Here is a 25,449-nt window from a genome sequence, read left to right on the forward strand (position 1 = left end):
TTTTCTCCCATTCTGTGGGTTGTCTTTTCATCTTCTTGATAATGTCCTTTGATGTAGAGGAGTCTTTAGGTTTGATGACATCCAGTTTGTCTATTTTTCTTTTGTTGCCTATGCTTTTGACATCAAATCTAAGAAGCCATTGCCTAATCCAAGGTCATGATGATTTGTACGCATGTTTTCTTTTAAAGACTTTTATAGTTTTATCTCTTAACATTAGGTTTCTGATCCATTTTTTTTTTCAGATTTGTTTATTTTAGAGAAAGAGAGAGTGAGTGAGCGGTGGGAAGGGGCAGAGGGAGAGAGACTCAAGCAGACTCCATGTTGAGCACAGAGCCTGCTGCGGGGCTTAATCTCACAACCTGGGCCAAAATCAAGTGTTGGACATTCAACTGACTCTACCACCCCGGTGCCCCAGTTTCTGATCCATTTTGAGTGAATTTTTGTAATTGGTGTGAGGTACAGAACCAACCGCATCCTTTTGCATGTGGCTATGCATTTATCCCAGCACTATTTGTTGAAAAGACCTATTATCCTTTCCTCATTGAATTGTCTTAGTACCCTGGTCAAATATCAATTGACCATAAATATATGGATTTATTTCTGGACTCTCAATTCTATTCCATTGACCTATATGTCTGTCCTTATGCCAGAACCATACTGTCTTGACTATCACTGCTTTCTAGTAACTTTTGAAATTAGGGTGTAAACCCTCCAACTTTGTTCTGTTTCGAGATTGTTTTGGCTGGGTCACTTACATTGTCAAACAAATCTTAGGAACAGTTTGTCAACTTCTGCAAAAAGGAAAGAAAAACCAGCTAGGATCTTGATAGGTATTGTGTTAAATCTGTAGGTCAATTTGAGGAGTATTGTCATTATAACAATATTATGTCTTCAGGACTTCAGATCAGAACACAGGATGTCCTTCCATTTATTTAGATCTTCTTTCAGTGATGTTTTGTAGTTTTCAGTGTACGCATCATGAACATCTTTTGTTAAATAATTTATTCCTATTTTATTCTTTCTGATGCTGTTGTAAATGAAATTATTTTCTTAATTTCAATTTTGGATGGTTTGTTGCTACTGTATAGAAGTACAATTGATATTTGTCTATTAATCTATCTACAACCTTACTGAAGTCATTTATTAGGGTTTTTTTAATGGATTCCTTGGGATTTTCTATAAACGAGATCATGTTATGTGCAACATAGTTTGTACTTCTTCCTTTCCAATCTGGCTGCCTTTTATTTATTTTTCTAATTGCCTAATTGAATGTTAAATAAAAATGGCAAGAGCAGACATTCTTGTCTTTTTCTTGATCTTGTGGGGAGAGAGCTTTCCATCTTTCACCATCGAGCATGTTGTCAGCTGTGGGTTTTTCATAGATATACTTTATCAGGTCGAAGAAGTGCCCTTATTTCTAGTTTGTTGAGTGTTTTTACTATGAAACGGTGTTGGATTTTATCATACTCTTTTTCTATATCTTTTGAGATGATCATGTGATTTTTTTTTACCTTTATTAATATGATGTGACCCATTACTTTTTATTGCTGAGTAGTGTTCCATTATATGCATGGTTTGTTTATATTAACTCATCAGTTGAAATACATTTGGGCATTTCTACCTTTTGGAGATTGTGAATAATGTGGCCCTGAGCATTCATGTGGTCATGTTTTTATTTCTCTTAAGTAAAACCTAGGAAAGTGATCGCTGGGTCATATGATAAGGATTACAAGAAACTGCCAAACTTATTTTCCAAAGGGGCTTACCACTTTGCATCCCTACCAGCTCTGTATGAGAGGTCTGGTTGTTCTATATCCTCACCTAGACTTGGTATTGTCCCCCTAGTAGCTATTTGAGTGAGTGTAGGGTATCTCATTGTAATTTTAATTTGCATTTCCCAATGACGAGTTATTTTGAACATCTTATATATTTTTGGTAAAGTGTCTATTCAAATCTCTTTCACATTTCTTTTTTAAATTGAGTTGTTGGGGCACCCGGGTGGCTCAGTCAGTTAAGCATCTGCCTTTGGCTCACGTCATGATCACAGGGTCCTGGGATCTAGCCCCATATCAGGCTCCCTGCTCAGCTGGAAGCCTGCTTCTCCCTCTCCCTCTCCCTCTGCCCCTCCCTGCCTCTCGCGTGTTCTCTCTGTCTCTCTCAAATAAATAAATAAAATCTTAAAAAAAAAATAGAGTTGTTTATTTTATTGTTGAGTCTTATTATTGAAAGTTCTTTATTCTGGATATAAGCCCTTTATACAAAGAAATACTTTGCAGATATTTTCTACCTATTGTTTATCTTTTCATTTTCTTAACAATGTCTTTTGAAGAGCAAACATTTTTAATTTTGATGAAGTCCAATTTCTTTGTTTTATGCTTTTTGTGCCCTAGTAAAGAAGCCTTTGCCTATCCCAGGGTCACAAAGATGTTCACTCATGTTTTCTTCTACAATTTTATATTTAAGGTTTTACATTTATATCTTTGATTGACATCAAGCTAATTTTCATGTTATCTCCTAAGGTTGAAGTTCTCTTTTTAATTTTTTGCATACAAATAACCAATTATTCCAGCCCCAGTATTTCTTCAAGTACTTTTTTTTTTAAGATTTTATTTGTTTATTTAATTGACAGAGAGAGAGAGAGAGAGCGCGCGAGAGAGGGAACACAAGCAGGGGGAGTGGGAGAGGGAGAAGCCAGCTTCCCACAGAGCAGGGAGCGCGATGCGGGGCTCGATCCCAGGACCCTGGGATCATGACCCAAGCGGAAGGCAGCCGCCCAACCAACTGAGCCACCCAGGTACCCCTCAAATATTTTTTCCAGCCCTTTCCCTTTTTCCTCCCTTTCTGGGGTTCCACCATATGTGTATTAGGTCACTGGAAGTTGTCCCACACATCACTGATGTTCTAGGGGTTTTTTTCTGTGTTTCATTTTTGATAGCTTCTAATTTATGTCTCTGAATTCACTGATCTTTTGCAGTGTCTAATCTGCTAATCCCATCTAGTGTGTTTATTTATTTCAGGTGTTACCTTGTTCATCTCTGTAAAGTTTGTGTCCCTTTAATGTTTCGTATTTCTCTTCATCATGTTCCATTTTCCTTTAGATTCTTGACCAAATGTAGCATGTTTATAGTAGCCGTTATCATATCCTTGTCTCTACTTCCCATTATTATTATACCTTGGGGGTCTCTTTATTAGAGGATCGTATTTCCCCTTTTTTGCATGCTGATTATTAGGTACCAGACATGTTGTTGAGCATTGGATTTATTTTATTCCTTTTAAGTGTTGGACTCTAGGGGCGCCTGGCTGGCTCAGTCAGTAGAAAATCACTTCCATCACTGTTTTGAAGCCTCTCGATTCCTCAGCTGTAAAATAGGGATAATGCCCTCTGAAGACTGGGGTGATGGTCACAAAAAAATATGGGGGGCACCTGGGTATCGCAAGTCGGTTAAGCTTCTGCCTTTGGCTCAGGCCATGATTTAGGGGTCCTGGGATCTAGTCTCACAAGGGGCTCCCTGCTCGGCAGGGAGTCTGCTTTTCCCTCTGGCCCTCCCTACCCCCTGACTTGTGTTTTCTCTCAAATAAACCAATAAAATTTTTTTAAAAAATGAAACTTGAAAAGTCACGTTCCAAGATAGGAACAATCCACCGTTGGAAGAAAAGCAGCTGTAGCAAAAACAAAGAAGTGAGTGGTCATCTCATCCAGAGCAGGAGACAGAGCTCCTGCTGGTCCCACGGACAGGTACACTTACTTCCAGGCTCACGTGCAGTGCTCACCCGGCAGAAGGTACTTAACTCCTCCCTCCACGTTGGGGCTGGATTTCACAAGAAGTAACATTCCCCAGACTCTGTGGGGTTGGCCAGCTGCACACTGTACCTCACAGCATCATTCCTACAGGTGTTAGTGTGCAGTCCAGTAGTGCCAGAACTTCTGCAGCCTTACAGTCAGTTTCTCCCGGAACTGTAACCTGTAGCACAGGCAGGGACAGAGGTGGGTGCTCCTCGCTTCTTTCTTATCACAGGAGATGTGACAGAGTTAAGCACCAGTTATTTAAAGGAACCTTCCCAGCCAGCTACCTCCTCTCAAGTTGGTTTCACTCTGTTTCTCATCGCCTTAGGGCTTTTCTTGGGGGTGGGGGAGGCAAATCTAAGCAGGGATGTCTAAGGTGTGGTGCTAGGGAAATTCCTGATTTCCCAATCTTGTCCCAAGTAGCCTCTCAGTGACAAAGAACCAGAAACAGTGTTTGCTTGGAAGTAATTTTATGTTTGTGTCTTTGGGTTGTCATGTGTTTATCCACAAGCATTTCCTGACTTCCCCCCTGTGTTGGGCCGAGGCAGGGATGGGATGGTGGGTGGAGTCCAGAAGTAAAAGTTGGTCCCACCCGGTGCCTGATGAGCTCATGTTTAGCCGGCCCAAATCCTTTCAGAGCTCCCGCCCAGAGCAGGCTCCCAAGCCCAAGGATTATGTTATTTCTCGGGGTGACAAGATAGTTTTCAGATGGTCTTCTTGGAAGCTCATCGTCCTTCCCCAACAGCGGTTAAGGAATTCTGTGCTTGAAAAATACATGCCTTTGAAAATATGCTGGGGGCAAGGGAAGGAGGGAATATTTTCAAAGGGATGTGTGTCAGGGCCACACCCGTGTCAGCAGGGCCTGAAGGGGTTCAGAACCCTGGAAACGAGGCAAGAATTAAGCAGCCAGCACCAGCTCAGCGTGCTTCTCAAGACAGTCTCCTGATCCTTCCGCCTGGTCACCCTACCCGTTTGTTGTTGGAGGGGCCCCGGGGGTCAGGATTACAGTGTATTGGGAGGGACCGAAGAGTAAATAGAAGAATGGAATTTCCCTTCGATAAGGAGAAGTCAACATTTATTAAATCAGTTGATTTGTTGTTGTTGTTATTGTTGAAGTTCCTATGGTTTCCTTTGCTTCCCAGATATATTTTTTTAATGACAAATTGCATAACAGGACATTAACATTCACAGAGTGAACAAATTACCATCCGTGATTATTTTTAGAACCAGTTTATCAACTGTTTGAGGTAAGAACTTTTGTTGGATCTGATTACAGATCTCTCGGACCAGAGCTACACTTCTTTGAAATAGAAAAAACTGGCCACCTTGCTCTGCATTAAAGGTGAAATCTGTTTTATATTTTCTCACCTCCTACTTTTTTAAGGAGGGTAGAGGTTCTGGAACTTTTCTTGACCTACTGGTGTCAGACAGTTCAGAGCCTTTTCAATATGTGAAAGAGAAATGCAGCCATTCATTCATTCATTCATTCACTCATTCAGTTGAGGCAGAGGGAGCATGTGCAAGGTCAGGCAGAATGGAGAAACTCAGGCTGATTCTCATGGCAAGTGAGCATGAGTGATCTCATTGCCATTTACACAGTAGTATCCCAGTTAAGTGACTTATTCCATAGCAGGGAAACTCTTTTTTTCTGTTTGGCTGGCCTTTTCAATCCTGGGAAGGATCCTTCCCTCCTCATGGGTGCCCATTGCTACTTAGAAGTAGAACAACTTCATGGTGATGACTGGGGCTTTGGCTTCCCCTATAGCCATCACTGTGGAGTAAAGGAAATGCTGTCTTTGGGCCCACACACTTATTCCCTCTTGCCCATTTTACTTTGGCCAGTTCAGCACAAAATCAGGCTATCTGGATTCATGACTTAATGGTAAAGGCCAGGAGATTTTGGATGAACACTAGACAAAGGGGTTGACTTAATGATTAGGGGCCGCGGTGTACAGAAACAAACACCTCCAAACACTAGAGTCACACACTTTCCACACGGCAAGGTGTTTACACCACAAGGAGCACAGATGAGCTCAGATGAGCTCGGGTGGTTTTTAAAATGGAGTTCCTGGTAGGTGACGGTTGAGACTTCGCTGCCAAGCTGGGAACCGGGGAGATGGCCGAGAATGATCCCAAGACCGTGCGGGATCTCACCTTGGTGGTGCAGACACTCCTGCAACAGATGCAAGATAAATTTCAGAGCATGTCCGACCAGATCATTGGAAGAATTAATGACATGAGCAGTCACATTGACGACCTGGAGAAAAACATTGCACACCTCATGACACAGGCTGGGGTGGAAGAGCTGGTGGGTGAAAACAAAGGTCCCTGCCACACCAAAGAGTTGAAGCAGGTGTCTAATTCCCCCCCTGAAGTCCAGAACACCATTTTCACAAGCTGAGAGAAGACCAAATGGCTTTTTGAAGCAACTGCTGTGTGTAGACAGGTTTTCTACCCTGAAGTGTGCGTTCTTCTTACCACGTACTATATAGTCTGTAGAGTGATTCTCCCCCCAGTTTCTTGAACACGGTAACTCCACATCTTGGACCTTGGTCAGTCATGCTGTTAAATCTTAAACACTAAAACTTGGGCGGTTCCTGCATAATTAATTAATTAATTAATTAATTAATTAATTAATTTAAAAAATGGAGTTCCTGCATAGCAGCATTAGCATCACCTGGGAATTTGCTAGAAATGCCATCGGGGGGCCCTGCCCCAGACCTACTGAATCAGGACCTCTGCAAGAGAGCACACTAAAATCTTAGTACCTCTGGTCTGAGGTAGCAGCACAACTGCCCTTCTGGAAATATGCTCAGGGACGAGAGTGCCAGGTGAAACTACCCTCTTATAATTGTTATTTTCCGATCTCTCTCTCTGCTGAGTACTTCGAGTTAAATTCACCTAAATTAAATGCTCTTATGGTGAAACTCCACTGTATCCATAATTATGTGGCAATGATATCATCCCACGTTTTTTCCCAGAATGTCCTTATTAAGGCTATTTAGATTAACATGCATCTTTTAAGATTATGTTGATTTTTTTTTTTAAAGAAATTTTAACCAATCTATATGAGTAGCTCAGAAAATCAAAGATGAGTGACCCTCAGGCCTACCCTTCGAGGCTATGTTCCTCCTCTGGGGAGAAGACAGACTTCCCTAAATAATAAAACAGGATTGTGACATATGACGCTGTCCCTGCTCAAAATATGTGCTGCTTTTAAATCCTTTTTCAGCAGCCGGCTTGATGTTCGCACCCTACCTTGGTTGGTTAGGGAGTGGCGGCTTTGAAATTCAGTTACTTAAGCAATCACCCTTCAGGTTGCGGACACAACACTGAAATCTGCAACTTGCCAAAGAACCAAGAACTGCTAAAATAACTCATCTGAGATTACCAGAGGCGATCTGCTCGCTGCCCTCAGGGACTCAGTGGAGTCCCTGTGCTTCCTCTGTAGGAGACCTCTGTTCAGGGTAGTCAGGCTGTCCAAACAGATCACACTCAGGAAAATGTTACCAGCTTCTCCAAAACTGCAGTTCCCTTATGCCGGTCCCTGGCAAAGCTTTCACAATCAGACTATAACCAAAGGATACTATGGCAGATTTTTCTTAACGCTGGATGTCTTTAAAGAACTACCCTTTTAGGATGACACTATGGATTTACTACCTTTTTTGGTGTTAAGATAGCTTTTCTTTCATGAAAATGATAATTGATGGTGGGTTTTTAACATCCTTCCTTGACACGATAAAAAGTTGGCAACGTGTACCAGTCTGTCACAATGTTTTTTTTTTTTTTTAAGATTTTATTTATTTATTCATGAGAGACAGAGAGAGAGGGAGAATGGCAGAGGCAGAGGGAGAAGCAGACTCCCCGCAGAGCAAGGAGCCCGATGTGGGACTCAATCCCAGAACCCCAGGATCATGACCTGAGCCGAAGGCAGGCCCTTAACAACTGAGCCACCCAGGCGCCCTTTTCTCTTTTTATTTATTTATTCATGAGAGAGAGAGAGCGAGAATTGTCACAATGCTTTTGACATTTTCTTGGTCCTTAGATTCCAGACTTGGGAATTATTTCTCCATTGAACGAGGACTTAACACAGCAGGAGGTATTGTCCTTCCGAGTGAATCCAGCCATTAAGCCATTCCTTTGAAGGCTAGAAACATGCTTGCTCTAAAGAAACAAAAAGTTAATTTCAAAAATGAAATCAAATTTAATGTTTAAAATCAGCCATACATAGGGCACCTGGGTGCCTCAGTTGGTTAAGCAACTGCCTTTGGCTCAGGTCATGATCCTGGAGTCCCGGGATCGAGTCCCACATCGGGCTCCCTGCTCAGCAGGGAGTCTGCTTCTCCCTCTGACCCTCTTCCCTCTCATGCTCTCTCTCTCTCATTCTCTCTCTCTCAAATAAATAAAATCTTTAAAATAAATAAATAAAATCAGTCATGCATACTTGGGTGACTAAAATGACCACACTGATGAGAAAGTCCAAAGACTTGCCATACAAGGATGACTGGAAGAAACTCCGATCAGTAAGTTTGCAAAAATCGTCTAATTTCTGAAAAATAAGATGGGGCCGTTAAAGAGAAGGGACTTGATTCTTTTCATCGGAACCCTTGGCTTTCCAAGAAAGATCGGAAAGAAGAAACCCAAAGCAATCAAAATGGAAATTGCAAATAGAAATGTTATCTTCCAAAGAAGAGAGGGGCTAAACCTCAGACTGGGGAATCCCATCGAAGAACTGATCTCAGTTTTTTGCGGGCTGTGGACAACAGTTACTGAGGGAAATGGAAGGAAACACCCCATGTTGATCTAGACTTTGGAAATTGCATTTGGTAGGATAGGACACAAAACGGTGTTTGGCCAGGAAGAAGTCCTGGTTGTGAAACAACTTGGTGAACTCTGTCTACCAGCTGTGGGGTGCAGAGCTGGTAAAGCAGGGGCAGCCAAGCCTGGGAGAATCACCCCAGATTCACCCGGTCCTTTATAACCACTTGCCCCACACAAGCTGTCAAGTGTCCCCTGCCACGGTGATTCTTCTAGAACTCTAGTCACTGCAGCTGCTTATGTGACAGTATTGTTAGCTCTAACTCCAGCCTCCGGTTCCAGCTCAAGAGCCCCTCGGTGTAGGCACAGGGGGTGGTCTGGGGGCCTCACCTACATGGCAACGCCATGAGAACAGAGCCTGGTCTGTTTCACTGCGAAATCCTAGACTGAGAACAGAGCCTGCACCTAGTGAGCGGGCATTGAGGACTGCCTGCCTGCCAGGGGCCTTTATTCTAGTGCTTAGTCATTCTTCTGAATTCTTGGTGGTTTTCCCTCCTTTGATGTTTTTATTTGTAAGAGAAAGGGGGTGTGGGGGAATTTTCTAGTCCTTCACTCTAGCAAACCACTGGGCTGGAGTCAGCTGTGCTCTGCTTGGGACTGCAAACCCCTACCTCCCTACCCAGAAATCCAACAGGCCCCTATGAAGGTCGAGTCTTAGGAGCATGGTTCTCAGCTGGGGTACAGAGCAGAATTAGCCGTTGGCTTCTTAAGACTCCAGGTGTCTGTGCCCACCTCAAGCCAGCTGACTCCGAGTATGCAAGCGTGGGATTCAGGTACGTGTGGTTTTAATAAGCTTTGGTTACGAAACATCACTTGAGGGCAGTGGTTTTCAAGCACCTGGCCCAGCAGCAGCAGCAGCATCACCTGGGAGCCTATTAGAAATGCAAACTCAGCCTCCTTTACAGACCTCCCGAATCTGACACTTGGAGGGTGAGGCCTTGGCAGCGGTCTATGGGTTAGCAAGCCCTCCAGGTGATTCTGAGGCTTACTCCAGTTCTCCAGTTGAAGAAACTCTGCTTTAGATCATCTCTTTGGGTCTGAGTGCACAACAAAGTTTTTGTTTTTGTTTTTTGTTTGCTTGTTTGTTTGTTTCCTAAGCAGCTAGGAGAAAGTGTCTAAATGAATGTCATTCGGTTATTTCCTAGCTTATAGCCCTGACCTGACAGTTCCTCTGCTGACACATCAATTCAGCAAACCTATTCACAGGTCACTCTTTGTCTTGCTCTCTCTCTCTCGCTCTCTCTTTTTTTTTAAGATTTTATTTATTTAAGAGAGAGAGCACGAGAGAGACCTCGAGCAGGGAAGAGAGGCAGAAGCGGGGCTCGATCCCAGGACCCTGAGATCATGACCTGAGCTGAAGGTAGATGCTTAACCACCTGAGCCACCCAGGCACCCCAGTCTTTGTCTCTTAACTTCCCCTAGAGCATTTGCCCTTTCCTCCCCCAGTCAGGCGCCACTGGGCAGCCTGCAGGGCTCATCTTAAATTGTATTCCCTCCTGAAATCTTTTATTTTGTCTTTTCCCATAGAAAATAAGTGCCTGTCACATTTATTTTGGTCTTTCTTATGGCTCATATATTCTCTTTACCTCCCGTCCCGGGCAACCTTGGGCAAGTAACTTAACCTCTCTTGTTTCCTCATCTGTAAAATGGAAATAATACTAGCACCTACTGGGTGCCTGGGTGGCTCAGTTGGTTAAGCAACTGCCTTCGGCTCAGGTCATGATCCTGGAGTCCCTGGATCGAGTCCCACATCAGGCTCCCTGCTCGGCTGGGAGTCTGCTTCTCCCTCTGACCCTCTTCCCTCTCATGCTGTCTCTTGTGCTCTCTCTCTCAAATAAATAAATAAAATCTTTATAAAAAAATACTAGCACCTACTTCTTCAAATGAGTTAATACTTGTTGAGGTGCTTAGAATAGTACTCAAGTGTCAATTCTAAAAGTAATTATTCCTAGCATTGAATAATGGGTATATAACATTCGGTAGTGCATGGCACATAAATCTAGCTTTTCTCACTAACAATTTTAGGGCACTAAGCATTTTGTACTTTTTGTAGCTGTCTTTATCCTCCCAAAAAGCTTAGTTGTAAAGCTTTTTGATAGCAAGTAATTTTTCTTTCTCAACTCTGAATCTCCCTCTCCCAAAGTACCTAATATATGCTCAGTGAATGCTTATGACATTGCACTGAACTCCACAGGCAGTGTAGGCTAAGAAGTCCCAAAGGAGCCCTTCCTAAGCCTGTCCCCCATCTTTCCTGTGTTTGGGCCAGTGCCTTCAGTCCCTGGGTTCTTGATGGTGTCATCCTTCCTCAAGGCCCTAGAGGAAGAAAATGGGTCTGCGTGCCTGGCTCTTGAGTCCAGTGAACAATGCACTCTGCCTGAAATATCTCTCGTTCAGATAACAGGTTCCTCTGAAAATTATCCAGAATGGCCTAGACAGTTCTTCCTGTTTTTAATTACATTTTAAAGAGCAGAATCTGAGCCATGTTTCTGACTCCTTGCCAAACAAATGAAATTTTTAAGACAGTGTTGTCCTGAGGCAGCAGTAGGTGGGAAGGGTAGGGACGTGGTACCTGGAGACCACATGGTGTGGTGGTGTCATTACTAAATTGTACTGGGATAGGTTTTTAGGCATTGAAAATAGAGATGGTGACACAGAGGTTGAAGATCCCAACTACCTGGGGCTTTCTTGCCGCTTTATAAAGATGGCTGCCCTCCTACTTGAACTAGGACTTCCGCAGACTCTGAGTTAAGAGCAGAAGTGTGTCTGCAACCACAGTTGGCAGATGGTGGATGGTGTCCCCCAGGGGGCCCAGTCATACTGGAGCTTGAGCCCCCACCTTGCCTCTTGGGGCAAACTTCTTTTTGTAACAATTTGATGTGTAACATGAACACTCTATGTTTTTAATTCCTGAATTATTGCAAGCCTATGAGATTTTGCAATTTCAAGTGTTTTTTTTATTACCGTAATCTTTTATGTTTCTATTATTGTTTGTGATAGTTTTCTAGAAGTCAGTAGTGTTCACCAAGTTAAGAGATACCTAAATTTCAGCCAGGCCCCTGATGAAGTCTATCCCGATGTTCTTGTAGATGGAATTCCGTACACAGGATGGCCAAGTTAGGAGGATTGATAACTGGTAATGAATTGATGAGAGTTTGGAGTAGGCGGGGGACGGGGCGGGGAGCTGCTTCTAACACTCACCGATGCCCTCTGCCTTCCACACTGGCCCAGTCCACAGTTTCAGTAAGTATTTGATTGCAGGCTTTTATGGCATGCTTGTCACATTGAGGTTTATACAACTATTGGATGATGAATGTGTTGTATGGAGCATCGGGGTTCTGGGAGGTACCGAAGACTCCTCCCACAGTTAGTCACCCAGTGCTGCCATTTTACTCCCTCACTGGCTTCTCAAATACATCTTCTCCTCCCTATCCCTTCCTTCCTTCATCATTTCTCTCCTAGACTACTGCCTGACCTTGTTGCTTGAAGTAACCCCCCAGTGGCATTCCCTTGCCTCCAGAAGAATGTCCAGGCTCCTTCGCATGGCCTAGGAGGTCCTGAATGTCTTGGCCACGATACTACTCTAGCCTTATCTCTTGCTGTTCCCCACCTTGAACTCCATGCTGTAGTGATGTCAGACTGCCTGTTGTTCCCTACATGGTCCATTCTGGTTCATGCCTTTGGACCTTTGCTCTGCCTTCAATGCTCCAATACATTCTCCCCTCCCTTCCCCTTGAAGACTCAGATTATCATTTACACCACTGTATTGGAATTACCTGGATTTCTCGCTCTCAAACTAGACTAGAAACTCCTTAAGGTGTTCTTATTTTATTTAGCACCCAGGACATAGTAAGCAGGCAGTGAGTGTTTTTTTGATCAGAAGTGAGAATACAAAAAGATCTTGGCAATCTAAAAGGGAGACCATAAAACTTAACAGGGAGATAAAATTTAACAGTGGTTCTACTTGGGTTTAAAACAAACAAACAAAGAAAACAAGTCCCGATTAAGGACTGAGTACAAGGTGGGAGAAAGATGATTCACCACGTTCAGTAGACCATGTAAAAAAAGAAAGGCTGTGGTTTCAGTTGACTTTAAGCTCCATGAGTCAACAGTGTGATGCAACTCCAGTAACCTGGTGTCAGAACAGGGAAAGTCATCGTCCTGTGGTCATACCACATGGGAGAGTCATGTTCCATTCTACGGCACCAGACCTTAAGAAGGGTGAAGCATGTCCAGAGGAGGGCAGCTAGACTATTAAGAGAAGACGAACCCCACCACATGGGGAGTAGTTGAAGGAAGTAGGGGTGTTTCATCTGGAGAAGATGGGGGCTATCATGCCCGAAGAATGCAGAATTAGGCCAGTGAGTAGAAAGCCTCAAAAGAACTTGGTGATACTTAGCTCTCCTAACAATGGAATAGGAGGTCTGTCTTGTGAGCTCCGAGTCACTGTAGGGGTGGATCAGGAGCCTCCGAAGAAAGGTGCTATAGGGGGATCTGAGCCCCTAAAGGAAGTTTGGACTAGATGTCCTGCTCAACTCTAAGGCTTAGTGAGTCGGGAGGTCCCTGAGTTCATACCTATTAAGTGTTGGGGAGAGGTGCCAGGAGCACATTTTCTGATAGCAATGCCTTTTGTCCCTCTAGGGGAAACATTATGAATTACCTAAACAGAAATTGCCTCTGGGCAAATGTAATAAGTGACTAACCACTTAGGTTCAGACTTCTGGTTCATGCCTTCAGACTTCTGAACCTAAGTGGGCTAGTCACTTATCACATCATTCGTGTGAAATCTATTCAAGAAAGGCATATGGTAGTCCCACCCCATGTACCCAGCACCTTGCATTCTCCACTGAACTTTTGTGGAACTTTGAATAAAGTGATTACCTCTTTCCCTTCACTTTTTTGCTTTTTTAGCTGCGGAGCATCTTAGCTTCTGGGAGGACGTCAGAAGGATCATCTCAGGATCAGAGCTGATAACGGGATTCCCCTATACCTTCACAGTGCCAGGCCTGCCCCAGTACCTCCAGAGCCTCACCAAACTAGCCATCGCCACAGCATGGGCTGTGGCGGCCCAAGCTGGAGAGCAGGCAGGGACCATTCCCATCTTCTTCTCTCAGCTATTGGAGTCTTCTTTCCCTGAAGTGCGCCTGCTGACGTTAGATGCCCTGCTGGAAAGGTTCTCGACAGCAGCCTCTGGATTAGGAGAGAAGGGACTGCCACCCTTGCTGTGGAATATGGGAGGGACATTCTTGATGTTGGCTATGAAGGAAAATCACCCAGAGTGCTTCTGCAAGGTAAAGTCTCTGGTGTACTGACCATTTTCCCTTCTGCGCCCCTTGCTTTTTGGCAAGCTCGCTGTAACAAGATCATGTAGGCAGGACTGGGTTGGGCTTCCCCAGGAGCAATAGGAAGGAGATGCCACATCCAGTGGGCAAGGACTCTCTTTGTATAGTGCTTGTCATGGCTTCGTGCATGGAAGGGCACTAAAAAAAGTGATGACAATGGTAATGATGATGGCAATAAGCCAAGATAGAGGTTGGGAGTAAGCCATCAGCGCTCTAAGAAATGCAGCCCTGAAAATTGGCTGTAGAATGTGGTAGAGGGTCGTCTTTGTCAACATGGCTGTTTGGGGACAGATGGCCACCTAGAAAGCATCATCAAAAGGAAAGAGCACTAGCCTAGGAATCGGGGCATCTAGACTCTGATCCCAGGTCACTAAGGTCCCCTGGGTGTGTCACTGCTCCACCCTGTCTTGGTCTCCCAAAAATATTAAGGCGGAAATAAGAAGTCAGTGATGCTTTTTGAAAGCTAGACCCCTTTATTGGTACAGGTGATGATTATTTGGCTCCTGGAGACTTTTTCCTGAGTATTTTTTTTCCCATGGATCTGATACACACAGATACTGAAGATTCTCCATTGCATGGACCCCAGCGAGTGGCTTCCCCAGACGGAGGACTGTATTCACCTCACCCCAAAGGAGTTCCTGATCTGGACAATGGATATTGCTTCCAGTGAAAGGTTTGCCCCCAGTGCTCCCCGTGCAACCCCAGCATGATGTAGGGTCTGTCCCAGCAGTCAGTCACGTAGTGAATCCGGGCACGGTCCTTGCCGAAGGGCTTAGGTCCTGTGTTTCCTTCTAAATCTCAGCCTAGGAGCATGTTCTAAGCTCAAGCCATAGAATGATGTCAGAGTTTTCACATTAATAACCAAAGGGTAATCACTTCTGATGGCATTTGTATGGCCCTGAGGTGAGCATGCCCACCATTCACAATGGCGTGGATTACAGACTATCGACAAAAACCCATCTGTATACAAAGTACATTTGGTTTTATTTCTGTGTTTTTGGCTGACTTTTTCTAGGTCTGAAATTCAAAGTGTAGCTCTGAGACTTGCCTCCAGAGTGATCGCCCACCACCTGCAGACGTGTGAGGAGGTAAGGCTGACTGGGCCTGTGGCCTAGGGTCTGGGTCTTCGTGCTCTTATTTACCAGGAAGGCGTCGGTGAAAGTGAACTGTCTCAGCAAAGCAGAATCACTGGGGCATGTATGTGTCGCCGCTACAAAAATGTTATTCATGTGGGTGTTTCACTTTGGGTGTAACTTCTGTAGAATTTTCTGAGCACCACCATCAGCATTTCTTTTCTCTTGTCCTGGGCATGCTTGATTTGAGTCCATAAGGGTAACACAACCTCCTCTCATACAACACACACACACACACACACACACACACACACACACACACACACACACACACCCCAAACCCTTTGTTTTTTTTGTCCTAGTTTTCTAGCTAGACTCTTTTTTCAAAGAGCGAGTGAGCAAGTCACTGGGATTGCACCCTGGCCAACTAAGTATGAAAATACATCCCTAAGGCTTAACTATTCCCCCAGAATATGGCCCCAGCTGGCTTTGTATGGAGGCCTGGATGTGCCCCCTCTGTCTCACATGTCCTTTGGGGGAAAGATGGAACCAAAGTAACCAAAACAGCTTCCTGGGAAGATGCCTTAAGACAAATACATGTATACTTAGGGGCATAAGAAAGGTGTCCCTATCAGAGTATTATTATAAGTAGAAGGCAGTTGATACTACAGTAATATTACCTGAAGCTCCTGGTTACACGTGACCACACTGTGATGGTGGCAGCTAACATCACGGGTTCCAGTTCCTTACGGTAAAGCAGCACAGCCAGAGGTGCGGGAGATCGGGAGATGAACAAGGATGGAGGGACAGTGTCATAAGCAAGGAGGAGCATTAGATCGTGACATTAAATGCCCTGCTAGGGAGGAGGCCGGAGGAATCCAGAGGAGGAAGGGAGTGCAGGGCTGCTAAGGAGAAGACTTCACAGAGAAAGTGGTTGTGTTCAGAGAGCGGTGGCTGGGCAGAGGGGACAGAGGGTGAGAGCTAAGCAGATCCACTGTTAATGTGGGGCATTCAGAGGCAGGCCAGGGGGCCAAAGCTGGCTGGTCACCAGGAAGGACAAAGAGCCAAAAAAAAGTCAGTAGTGTGTGTTGGGGGTTTGAAGGGGAGAGGTTTGTAGGAAGGGAGAGGATTTGCTGAAAAAAAACTATAGCCCAGAGGGAAAAAAACAAGTTCTAAGAAAGCAGTCACAGGGCAGCCTGTCCCATCTGCCAAAAGACCTCGTTCTCATCCACAGACATTTTTAATGAGTATTCATGTGCATCTTAGAGGCACTGCTTGGTACTTGAATGAAGCAGTATTTGGTAAAAATTGGGAGTTTTCCAGGGAGAGAAAAATTAACAAAACCGTAGAGAAATGCATAAAAGAAGTTCCCAGGAAGACCTGGGTTTCTTTGTACATTGGGAGTCGGCCTCTTCCTCAAGGTCTAAGATGCTCATCAGTTTAGTTCCACAGAGGCCCACCGATGGTAATTTTGAACAATTAAAGAGGCTTCTTTGATATGGGAAGTAAAGTACATTTGGAACAATAATCCCCTTTCTAGAATACGTAGAAAACCAGGGTTTAAAAGACGGAAACAATCCAGATGTCCATCAACTGATGAATGGGTAAACAAAATGTGGTATGTCCACTCAAAACAATATTATTCAGTCACAAAAAATAATGAAGTGCTGATACATCTATAACGTGGATGAACCTTAAAAATATGCTAAATGAAAGAAGCCTGTCACAAAAAACCACGTATTCTATGGTTCAGTTTATATGGAATGTCCAGAATAGACAAATCCATAGGGACAGAAAGTAGATTAGTGGTTTAGGGCTGGGAGCTGACAGGATGACAGGATGGGGGAGGTTAACTAGGGATTTCTCTTTTTGGTGATGAAAATGTTCTAAAATTGACTGTGGTAATGGTTGTACAAACCTGTGAATATACTAAGAACTCAACTATATACTTTAAATGGGTGAATTGTATGGCATGTGAATTGTATCTCAATAAAAAAAAAGCTGTTACTATAGAAGAATAGAGCTTTGTTTAAACAATAATGTTAGTTAGGATGCTGCTTTAAATGTTATAGCAGAAACTCATAAATACAGTGGCTTAAACCAGATCACAGCAGTCAAAGCAGATATGGTGGCATGACAGTATTGGGTCCCCAGACCCTTGTAGCTTATTCTGCTGTTTTCAACATGGCTTCCATCTTATGGTCCCAAATGGTTGCTCCAGCTTCCACCATCTTGTCCTTGTTCAGCTAGCAGGAAAGGGAAACCTGGGAAGTAAAGGTCACATCTGTTTCCTAAGGCATGACCTAAAAATAATACACCATTAGTCAGAACTTAATCATATATTACTCCCAAGTGAAGGGGGGTCTGGGAAATGTAGTCTTTATGCCCAGCCCAAAATTTGAGGTTCTGTTACTAAAGATAGAAGGAGCATCTTGCTATGGGAGACAACAGTATTATTTGCTACCACAGTGTTTCCCCAGAAGGCTTGTCTTTACCGAAGCTGTCAAATATGCCAATGTTCTGATACCTTGATTTGCATCAGAAAGACTCCAGGAACTTTCTTGCTAGTTCTAGTGACTCAGTATTACTGAAAGACAAATCACATTTTCTTCCCTGGGCTTGTTTATTTCTCCCTAGTTGGGTTGGAAAAACAACTAGAAAACTTTTCTTCCCCTGCGGTAAGAGCTAATTTGCACATCCAGTGTGGTGTATGCGGCTCAGACCTAATTCCATGTCAGCCCCTAACTGCCCCTGCGGACCTGCCATACGCTTTGTGCTTTCAGACCAGGGACTCGGTGGCCCCCACACTGAAGTCGTGGGTTCAGTTGGTCGCCTTCTCCTGTGGAGAACACCTTCCCACAGAGTCCAGGCTGGCTGCTGCTGAAGCCCTCACCCGCACCACACCGTTCTTGCTCACCAGCCTCCATCCCGTTCTTGGTAAGTGCACCAGGCCGGGGGGTGGGGGATCTGAGGTCCGAGGTCCAGTGTACCAAAGAGCTAAAAGCACTAATAGGTACTCCAGGATAAAAAAGGAGGGAAGATGAAAACCGACTGTGTGCACTGTACCTTTGCATCTCTCAAATGTGTTCCCCCTACCCTCCGAATTCCCCATTTTTCACCAACAGCCTCTTAACTGGCCTCCTTTCTTTCCATCTTACCCCCAAAGCCATTCTCCTTATACTTCCAAAAATTCGTGCGGTCTTTCTGAAATACAGAACTGATCATTTCACTCCGCTACTTAAAGCCTTTGAGTGGGTTCCGATTGCCTTCAGGATAAAATCTAAACACCCTATCCCGTGGCTCTGTGCCCTGGCCAGCCCTCCCTGCTCGTCGGCCACCACTTCCCAGCACAGGCTCTGTGCATCATCGGTAGGGAACTCACGTCTTGGTATGACTAGCGCACTGGTGTCTCTGGTACGAGGTTCCCTGCGGGCAGACAAGGGAGAGCGTAGTCGAAGGAGAGTTCTTAGGACAGGGCAGGTCCCCCATTGAAAGGCTAGGGGTGATGAGTGGTGGTCCCCTGTGGGTCTCCTGTTGTGACCCTGCCCAAGCCTGGGCCTACCCCCTAGACAACACACTTCCTTTCTGTGAGGCCCTGCCCACCTGTCGCCTCCCTCATGAAGTCTGCCTCCGGCACACCGGTCCACCATGATCTTTCCCTGCTGTGAGGCACAGCCGGCCATTTCCATCCCTGACTTCTCCTTGCTTTGTGTCCTTGACTTGATGCTCCTTCCGTCGCTCAGGGGCACGTACTGTCTTTTCCTGCCCCGTTGTCCCCAGCAGCACCTAGCACAGGGACCACACAGAGCTCCTGCCCAAGGGCAGTGGTGGTCAGAGAGTGGGCCCCACATGGACCTGGCACCGGCTCTCCTCTGTGGTTCCCTCCCCTTTTCAGTGCTTACCCCCCCCAAAGTATAATCTTGCTTTCAGAATTTATAAGCTCAGGCAGTCACTCAAATCAACACTGGGCTTGTTTCCCCCAAAGCATTCTTAATGCATACAGTTTCATTCCTAAGAATCGTGAATCATTGTGGACAGCTGGGCCCAGGGCCTTAGTTAGCTGGGCCACACCTTCCAGGGGGCCTTGCCTAGGGCTGCTTGCCTCCAGAAGCCTTCCCCCCAAAAAGACAGATATTTCCAAACCTGCCCCCAAAGGCCCTCTCTCTTCCACTGTTAATCTGACTGCCAAGTCTTCCTTTCTTGAAATACCCAGGAAGAAAGGCATGACTGTTGCTCCTTTAAAGACTACTCTCTTCCACCGTGGATTTATTTATTTATTTTTAAAGATTTTATTTATTTATTTGAGAAAGAACATGGGCAGGGGGGAGGGTCAGATGGAGAGGGAGAAGCAGACGCCCCACTGAGCAGGGAGCCCGATGCAGGACTCAGTCCCAGGACCCTGAGATCATGACCTGAGCCGAAGGCAGACGCTTAACCAGCTGAGCCACTGAGGCGCGCCCCACCACCACCACCATGGATTTAAAGCAGTATTTGTACCTGCTTGTAAATTGAACCGTAGGTAATTTGAATTCCTTTTGTTCTTCTTAGGATTGCAGGATACACTTGCTCTCTGGAGATGTGTCCTCACCCTCCTGCAGAGTGAGGAGCAAGCCGTCCGAGATGCAGCCACGGGAACTGTAGTGACTGCCATGTCACAAGGAAATACCTACCAATCAACAGGTACCTCATTCTTACCCCTCAGCAGTGCCTTATTGTTCTCGGACAGAGTTGGTACACTTTTTCTGTAAACAGCCAGAGAGTGAATATTTTAACCGTTCTTGGCCATTCGGTTTCTGTCTCCACTCTGCTGTGTTAGTGGGAAAGCAGCCCTAAACAGTAGGTAAACATGTGGGCATGCCTGTGTTCCAATAAAGCTTTATGTACAAAAACAGGCAGCTGTCCAGATTTGATCTGCTAGCCATAGTTTGCTGACCCCTGATATCTAGGACATCATAGAGAAAAATCATCTTCAAAGATAGAAATCTAATCAACAGTGCTGTTAGCTAGTTACGTTGTCATCCTTTTTAAGATAAGGCTAAGTCATGATTATCTGTGTGGTAACATAACCCGGGAATCATAGATCTATCATTTTGTACTTCTCTTAGTTTTCACATGTGACAGAAACAGATGAGTGTGAGTCAGGTTAGCTAGGAGTAGAAGCAGGGTCACACCTCTGGAGAGGTCGCCAGCTGGGAGGATGTCTGCTCTGGTGGACTTGCATTCCCTGCACTCGGGTTGTCAGGAAGGATCTCTGGGTCTGCCATCCCGAGGAGAAGCAGGAACAGCATTTGGAGGCAAGAGGTCACAGGCTGAGCAGAATGGACAGCAGAATGGGAGCGGGAGTGGCCACACAGGGTTTGAAACTGAGTCGGGGCTCCTTGTCCCAGTGGCTGGGGATCCTGGAGGCTTCCCTTGGAATATGAACGTCCGCATTCTAGAGTCCTCTGTTGTCATGCATATGTGGGAGAAGCTGGTTTTTGAATAATCTTTTGGTGATGCTGCTCCAGAGCAGGTTTGGTCGGGACCTGCTTTGCCTCTCAGTGGGAAGACATGCAGTTTGATTCTGGGAGTGATCTGCAAGAAGCCCTCTCCCCACCAGCTTCCCGGCCTGTCCGAGTTCCTGGATCTGTATTTCCACCGTTAGTGATTCATTCCTTTTTCTGAATACGTGTTTCCCTTAGAAGGACACACAGAGCACCCAGCAAGTGCTCAGTAAATATTTGGTGGAATACAATACTCACAAGATTTCTCTAGTACCCTCTCCACCAAAAATGGGAAAGGTTATGGCATACTGGAATTATCAGTGGACTTATCCCCTCCTGATTCTGATAGTTGTTACCCGACTACTTATATTTCTTTCAGAATTTCCCCAAGTTCACCTATAGTAAAAGTGTATTGCCATGATCTTCCTCCTTGTAGTTTAAATTTTTTCCTCAAGAAATACAAACCAATAATTAAATATTGAGTGCCTTTCTCGTGTAAAAATCCATGTGTAAAAGCCTCTTAGGGAAATAAATGTAAAAGCCTACCTATTTTTGTATTCCTCACCTTGGCCTATAAAAAGAGGATCTAAGGTATGAAAAAGACAAGGATTCTATAACAATGAAATGTAATGTGTTACCCTGGACTAGATCCTGTGCTAGAGGGATGAAAAGCCGTATAGGAAATTTCTAGAACAACTGACAATATTGAAATATTGTCTGTAGATTAATCAATTTTAAATTTCCTGAATTTGATAACTGTACTGTGGTTTTGTAAGATACTATTTTGTTCTTAGGACACACACAACTGAAATATTAAGGGGTCAAAGAGGCATGCCACCTGTTACATACCCTCAGATGGTTCAGGAAAAATAATTATGTGTGTGTGTAAATAGTAAACACAGATATGGAGTTACTATACTTGCATCTTTTCTGTATATTTGAAATTATTTCAGAATAAAATGTTTTAAAAATCCAGTTCCACAACTTGAAAACACCAACACAGCCTATATTGCTAGACCATCTGACTGGTTTCCCAACAATTCAGCCCCCTCTGTGATTCCTTTCCCCTAAGTTATTTGAAAATATCCTGCCAACCCCCCCTTTTTTTTTAACTCATTTTGAGTCAATTTTTACATCCCCAAAAAAATCAAACCCAAGATAGATTCCTCAAAGGTCACAGCAATGTAATGTCACTATGTGGGGACAGTCTCTCAGGACTTCCTCATGTGTTCCTTGTTCAGCCTGGTGGCAATGCTTAGACAGAACTCCGTAATACAGCTTGATTTTCTCAAGCAAAAAATATACATCTTCCTGTCTGGGACTGAAAAGTAGCTGAAGGCTGAGGAACACTCCTGATTTTTTGCTTTAGTCAGAAGTTCAGCCAGCTGACACACAAGAACAATATTGTCTTGTTTTGACATTTCTTGAGGATATCAAGTGGCTGATGGTAACTTTTCTCATTCCTTCAGCATGCAGGGATTTTTGTAGACTATACTACTAATGGTTTGCTCTGCGGTGTTCAGAGTTAATTATCACTTTTGAGTCTTGAATAGCTTGAAAATACATTTCCTTAATTTTGTCCCCAAATCAATGGTCTAATGAACGCCATAGTAAAATATTATTATTAAATCATGGTAATATTTAATGTCTTCTTTGAGAAGGCTAAATATTGTTAAAAAAATTCTCACTTTTCCTCCTAAGAATAAAACACAAGGACTCCCTGCCTCTGAGACCCCATCCTATCAGTGAGGGCTGGATGTGGACAGAGAGCTTTGCATGTACATTGTCTGATAGTGTGCTGGGGGCACAGGGACGTGCAAGGTGCATCTTGATTGTGTGGTCTAGGTGGATAATCTGACCGCCCCCCCAACCCCCCGAGAGTGGGGCTGGCCCAAATGACCGGGTAAATGGGACACAGACGGGAGCATTTCAACGCAGAAGAAGAAGCTAGAGCCAGAACTTGGAGTTGGGGAGAACTTGGGAGCTTACTGGGGGGCACGGTGGCCAGAACATAGGCTGAGGCCAGGGGAGTGGGGTGGGAGATAAAGCCAGAAAGGCAGGGGCATGCACTCTTGGGGTGACTCTGAACACCAAGTGAAGGACCTCCTTCTGTAGGTGATGCGGGGCTGGAGAGGGCATTCAGTGGGGGAGCAGTGTTGCCAGCGTCTTGTCTGGGGTGCTCTTTCCAGCAGCAGTATGCGTGACGGCCTGGAGGGAGACCTCCGGCCGGGAGACAAGCCAGGAGCGGGTCGCGAGCCGCTGTCAGTGGGGACGGGGTGGGAGAGCATGGCAGATGGACTGCTGGTGCTGGTGGGAGATGGGAGACAAGGGAAACAGAGGGGCCTTCGCAGCCTCAAACCCATGAGGTATCTCTGAAGAAATGCCTAGACATGCCTCTGGCACCGATGTAAGCAGTTAAGCCATCACCTTCTAGGAAGTGAAACTACCAGGGATCAGGAAGGGTGCTTAGAGGCCACAAGGCACTGTGATCTGGGACAGAGGATTCCCTAGACCTTGGGGAAATGGGTGCTGGAAACTGAGAGGGCAAAAGGGGGCCTTTATCTGCTGTGGGAACAGAATGAACTGCCCTGCCCAGCACACTGCCCGGTTCTCCTGGGAGCCCTGGCACAGGTACTCGATACTACAGAAGAGCCAAGCATTAAACCCGTCGTTCAGACTGCATCCCTAGCATGTCCCCTTGCGCACGGCTGGCTTCAGGTAAAGATTTGTGGTGTCCGTTGGTTAATGATTCTGGGAGGCCTGGGGAAAATAACCCCTTGCTTAGATAGCCCTCATGTGGGAGTGGATTTATTGTTCACCTTTTTTGCCTGCTGACCTCGTGCATGTGCTCCTTCCCACCTGGTCACCTGGAAGGTGAAACCCACAGCCCGTCAACACTGCTCTGAGCACCCCCAAGGCTCCCTCAGCTTTGCAAGCACAACCCGCCCCACCTCCCTACTCCTAGATCAGCCACAGAGTACCGAGAGGGACAGCAGAAATGGCATTTCTGGACTCAGGAATAGGGGATTGAAATTTGCAGCTAGGACAAGAAAGGGTACAGGCAGGGCTCCAGGTGAGGCTCCACCTACTCCTTTCCCTGCTCTAACCTTACTTCCAGCCTTGAAATGCTCTGGAAAGAGCTGTCATTTCCAGAGCAGGAGACACTCAAAGCCATCAGCTCGGCGATTCCTGCTTCCCTGGGCTCCTGATTCTCGCCCGAGCAACTCACTCATGTCTGTTCCGTTCACATCAGGATTTCATGTTGGGTTCCACTCGAACAAGGACTTCCACTGGGTGTGGGGGCGAGGGGAGGGGGTGGTACCAACCTGGACAGTCTGTACATTTAACTCACTAAATTTGTGTGATTCTCAAGTTAGGCAGACAGACTTCTGGGTAAAAGTAGCAGGGGAGAAATTGGAGGGCCTCCAGACCCCATACCCATTGTCAGTGTTTAGGTTCAAGAAGGATGACTTCTTGGTAGCAACTTCTCGTGTAAAAAGTATAAAGGACTTTTTTTTTTTTAAGATTTTATTTATTTATTTGACAGAGAGACAGCAAGAGAGGGAACACAAGCTGGGGGAGTGGGAGAGGGAGAAGCAGGCTTCCTGCTGAGCAGAGAGCGCGATGTGGGGCTCGATCCCAGGACTCTGGGATCATGACCTGAGCCGAAGGCAGACGCTTAACGACTGAACCACCCAGGTGCCCCAGAAAGTATAAAGGACTTTTAAGAAAGAGAGACAGGCGCATACACACACACACATGCACGCACGCACACATGCAGGGGAAGAGAAGCACCAGGCCTCCTGTCCACAAAAAATCATGTAAAGCTTCTGCCCATCCTGTCAGATAGAAATCTTTTGTGGTGACACATTCAATCCCACCTCCACCACCCCAGCTTCCCAGGATCTCCCCTTCTCTGAACCCCTGCCGTATTTTCCCCACCCCACCTCGCCCTTCATGGTCTACTCTCTTCATGTAGCTTTGTCTTCCAACTAGCCCAAGAGCTAGACCCTCTCCCAATTAGGTATACTGTGGGTGCTCAATCTGTGTTGATGGACTGCTCTTTGACCAGGGTAGGCTGCCTAACAGTCAGTAACTGTCTGGTCTGCCCCAAGTTCCTAAGGAGATTAGAGTGCCCTCTGAACCAAGGAAGTGCCCCAGAACAGGCAGCCTGGCCCTCCGTGCAAGAATGAGCTCCAGGGGCAACCGGAGCGGCAGGCCTGAGTGACCCACCATCCAGGTCTTGCAGGCGAAGAGTTGGCAGCCCTTCCTCACCCTTACCGCTCAGGTCTGGGTCTCAGACTGCGGGGCCAGGGAGCCAGCCTGGGACTGCAGGGACCACGGCCCTGGATCACCCGGGAGACATAGCAAGAGTCTCTGTGCTCGGCATGAGGACCCCCAGAGACGCCAGAGTCACAGCGGAGCTTACCAGGAAGGCAAAAGAGCAGGCCAGGAGCAGAAGGTAGAAAAACTGAGACTCAGAGGACAGGGCCTTGGCAGTTAGCTTGGTGGGCAGAATTGCAGGTCATCTGGCCTAGGGCACGGTGGAGAAGAAAAGACCTAACGTCTGCCCAGGTTCCCCCAAACCGTGTTCCTCCCCCAGCACCCACGCCCCTGCCCCCTCGCACACGTGCACCATACACAGCTGCCACCCACGCAGAGCCCGGGAGACGGCATGACAGCGCCAACACTTCTCACAGGCTCCGAGCCTTGAGCAGGCCGGGAGGGAGGCCGGGTCACTTTGACATTACACAGCGGCCCCGCGGTGACGCCTGGTCAGCAAAGCCCCGGAGCTGTGGGGCCTCGGCTGACTCACAGGCAGCTCCACCCCCGGAACTTCCAGGACTGTGAGCCAAGGCCTCCTGCCCACCCAGCCCCACGCCCGGGGGGAGGCCCTGTGCTGTTGGCGATTCCCAGGTGGTCCTGGAGCCCTCAGAGCATGGCCTCCCTCC

The 25,449-nt window shown here is 45.9% G+C and overlaps 1 protein-coding gene across 7 annotated transcripts in view; it reads left to right on the plus strand.

Annotated features, from left to right (window-relative positions):
- The window catches only part of THADA (THADA armadillo repeat containing), a 323,626-nt gene that overhangs the window by 251,134 nt on the left and 47,043 nt on the right, over positions 1-25,449 (plus strand). For 5 of the 7 annotated variants that reach the window (XM_073897790.1, XM_073897791.1, XM_025868918.2 and 2 more), the window contains exons 32-36: positions 13,511-13,890; positions 14,496-14,614; positions 14,957-15,029; positions 17,798-17,951; positions 19,563-19,694. In XM_073897790.1, the coding sequence (XP_073753891.1) occupies positions 13,511-13,890; positions 14,496-14,614; positions 14,957-15,029; positions 17,798-17,951; positions 19,563-19,694 (858 nt within the window). Of the gene's footprint in view, positions 1-13,510; positions 13,891-14,495; positions 14,615-14,956; positions 15,030-17,797; positions 17,952-19,562; positions 19,695-20,521; positions 23,780-25,449 lie in introns of those variants that run through there. The other 2 variants (XM_073897793.1, XR_012379840.1) reach the window with 2 other exon arrangements.

Source organism: Callorhinus ursinus, unplaced genomic scaffold (assembly GCF_003265705.2).
Source record: "Callorhinus ursinus isolate GAN/ISIS: 27379988/994484 unplaced genomic scaffold, GSC_fseal_2.0 scaffold10, whole genome shotgun sequence".
Classification (NCBI taxonomy): domain Eukaryota; kingdom Metazoa; phylum Chordata; class Mammalia; order Carnivora; family Otariidae; genus Callorhinus; species Callorhinus ursinus.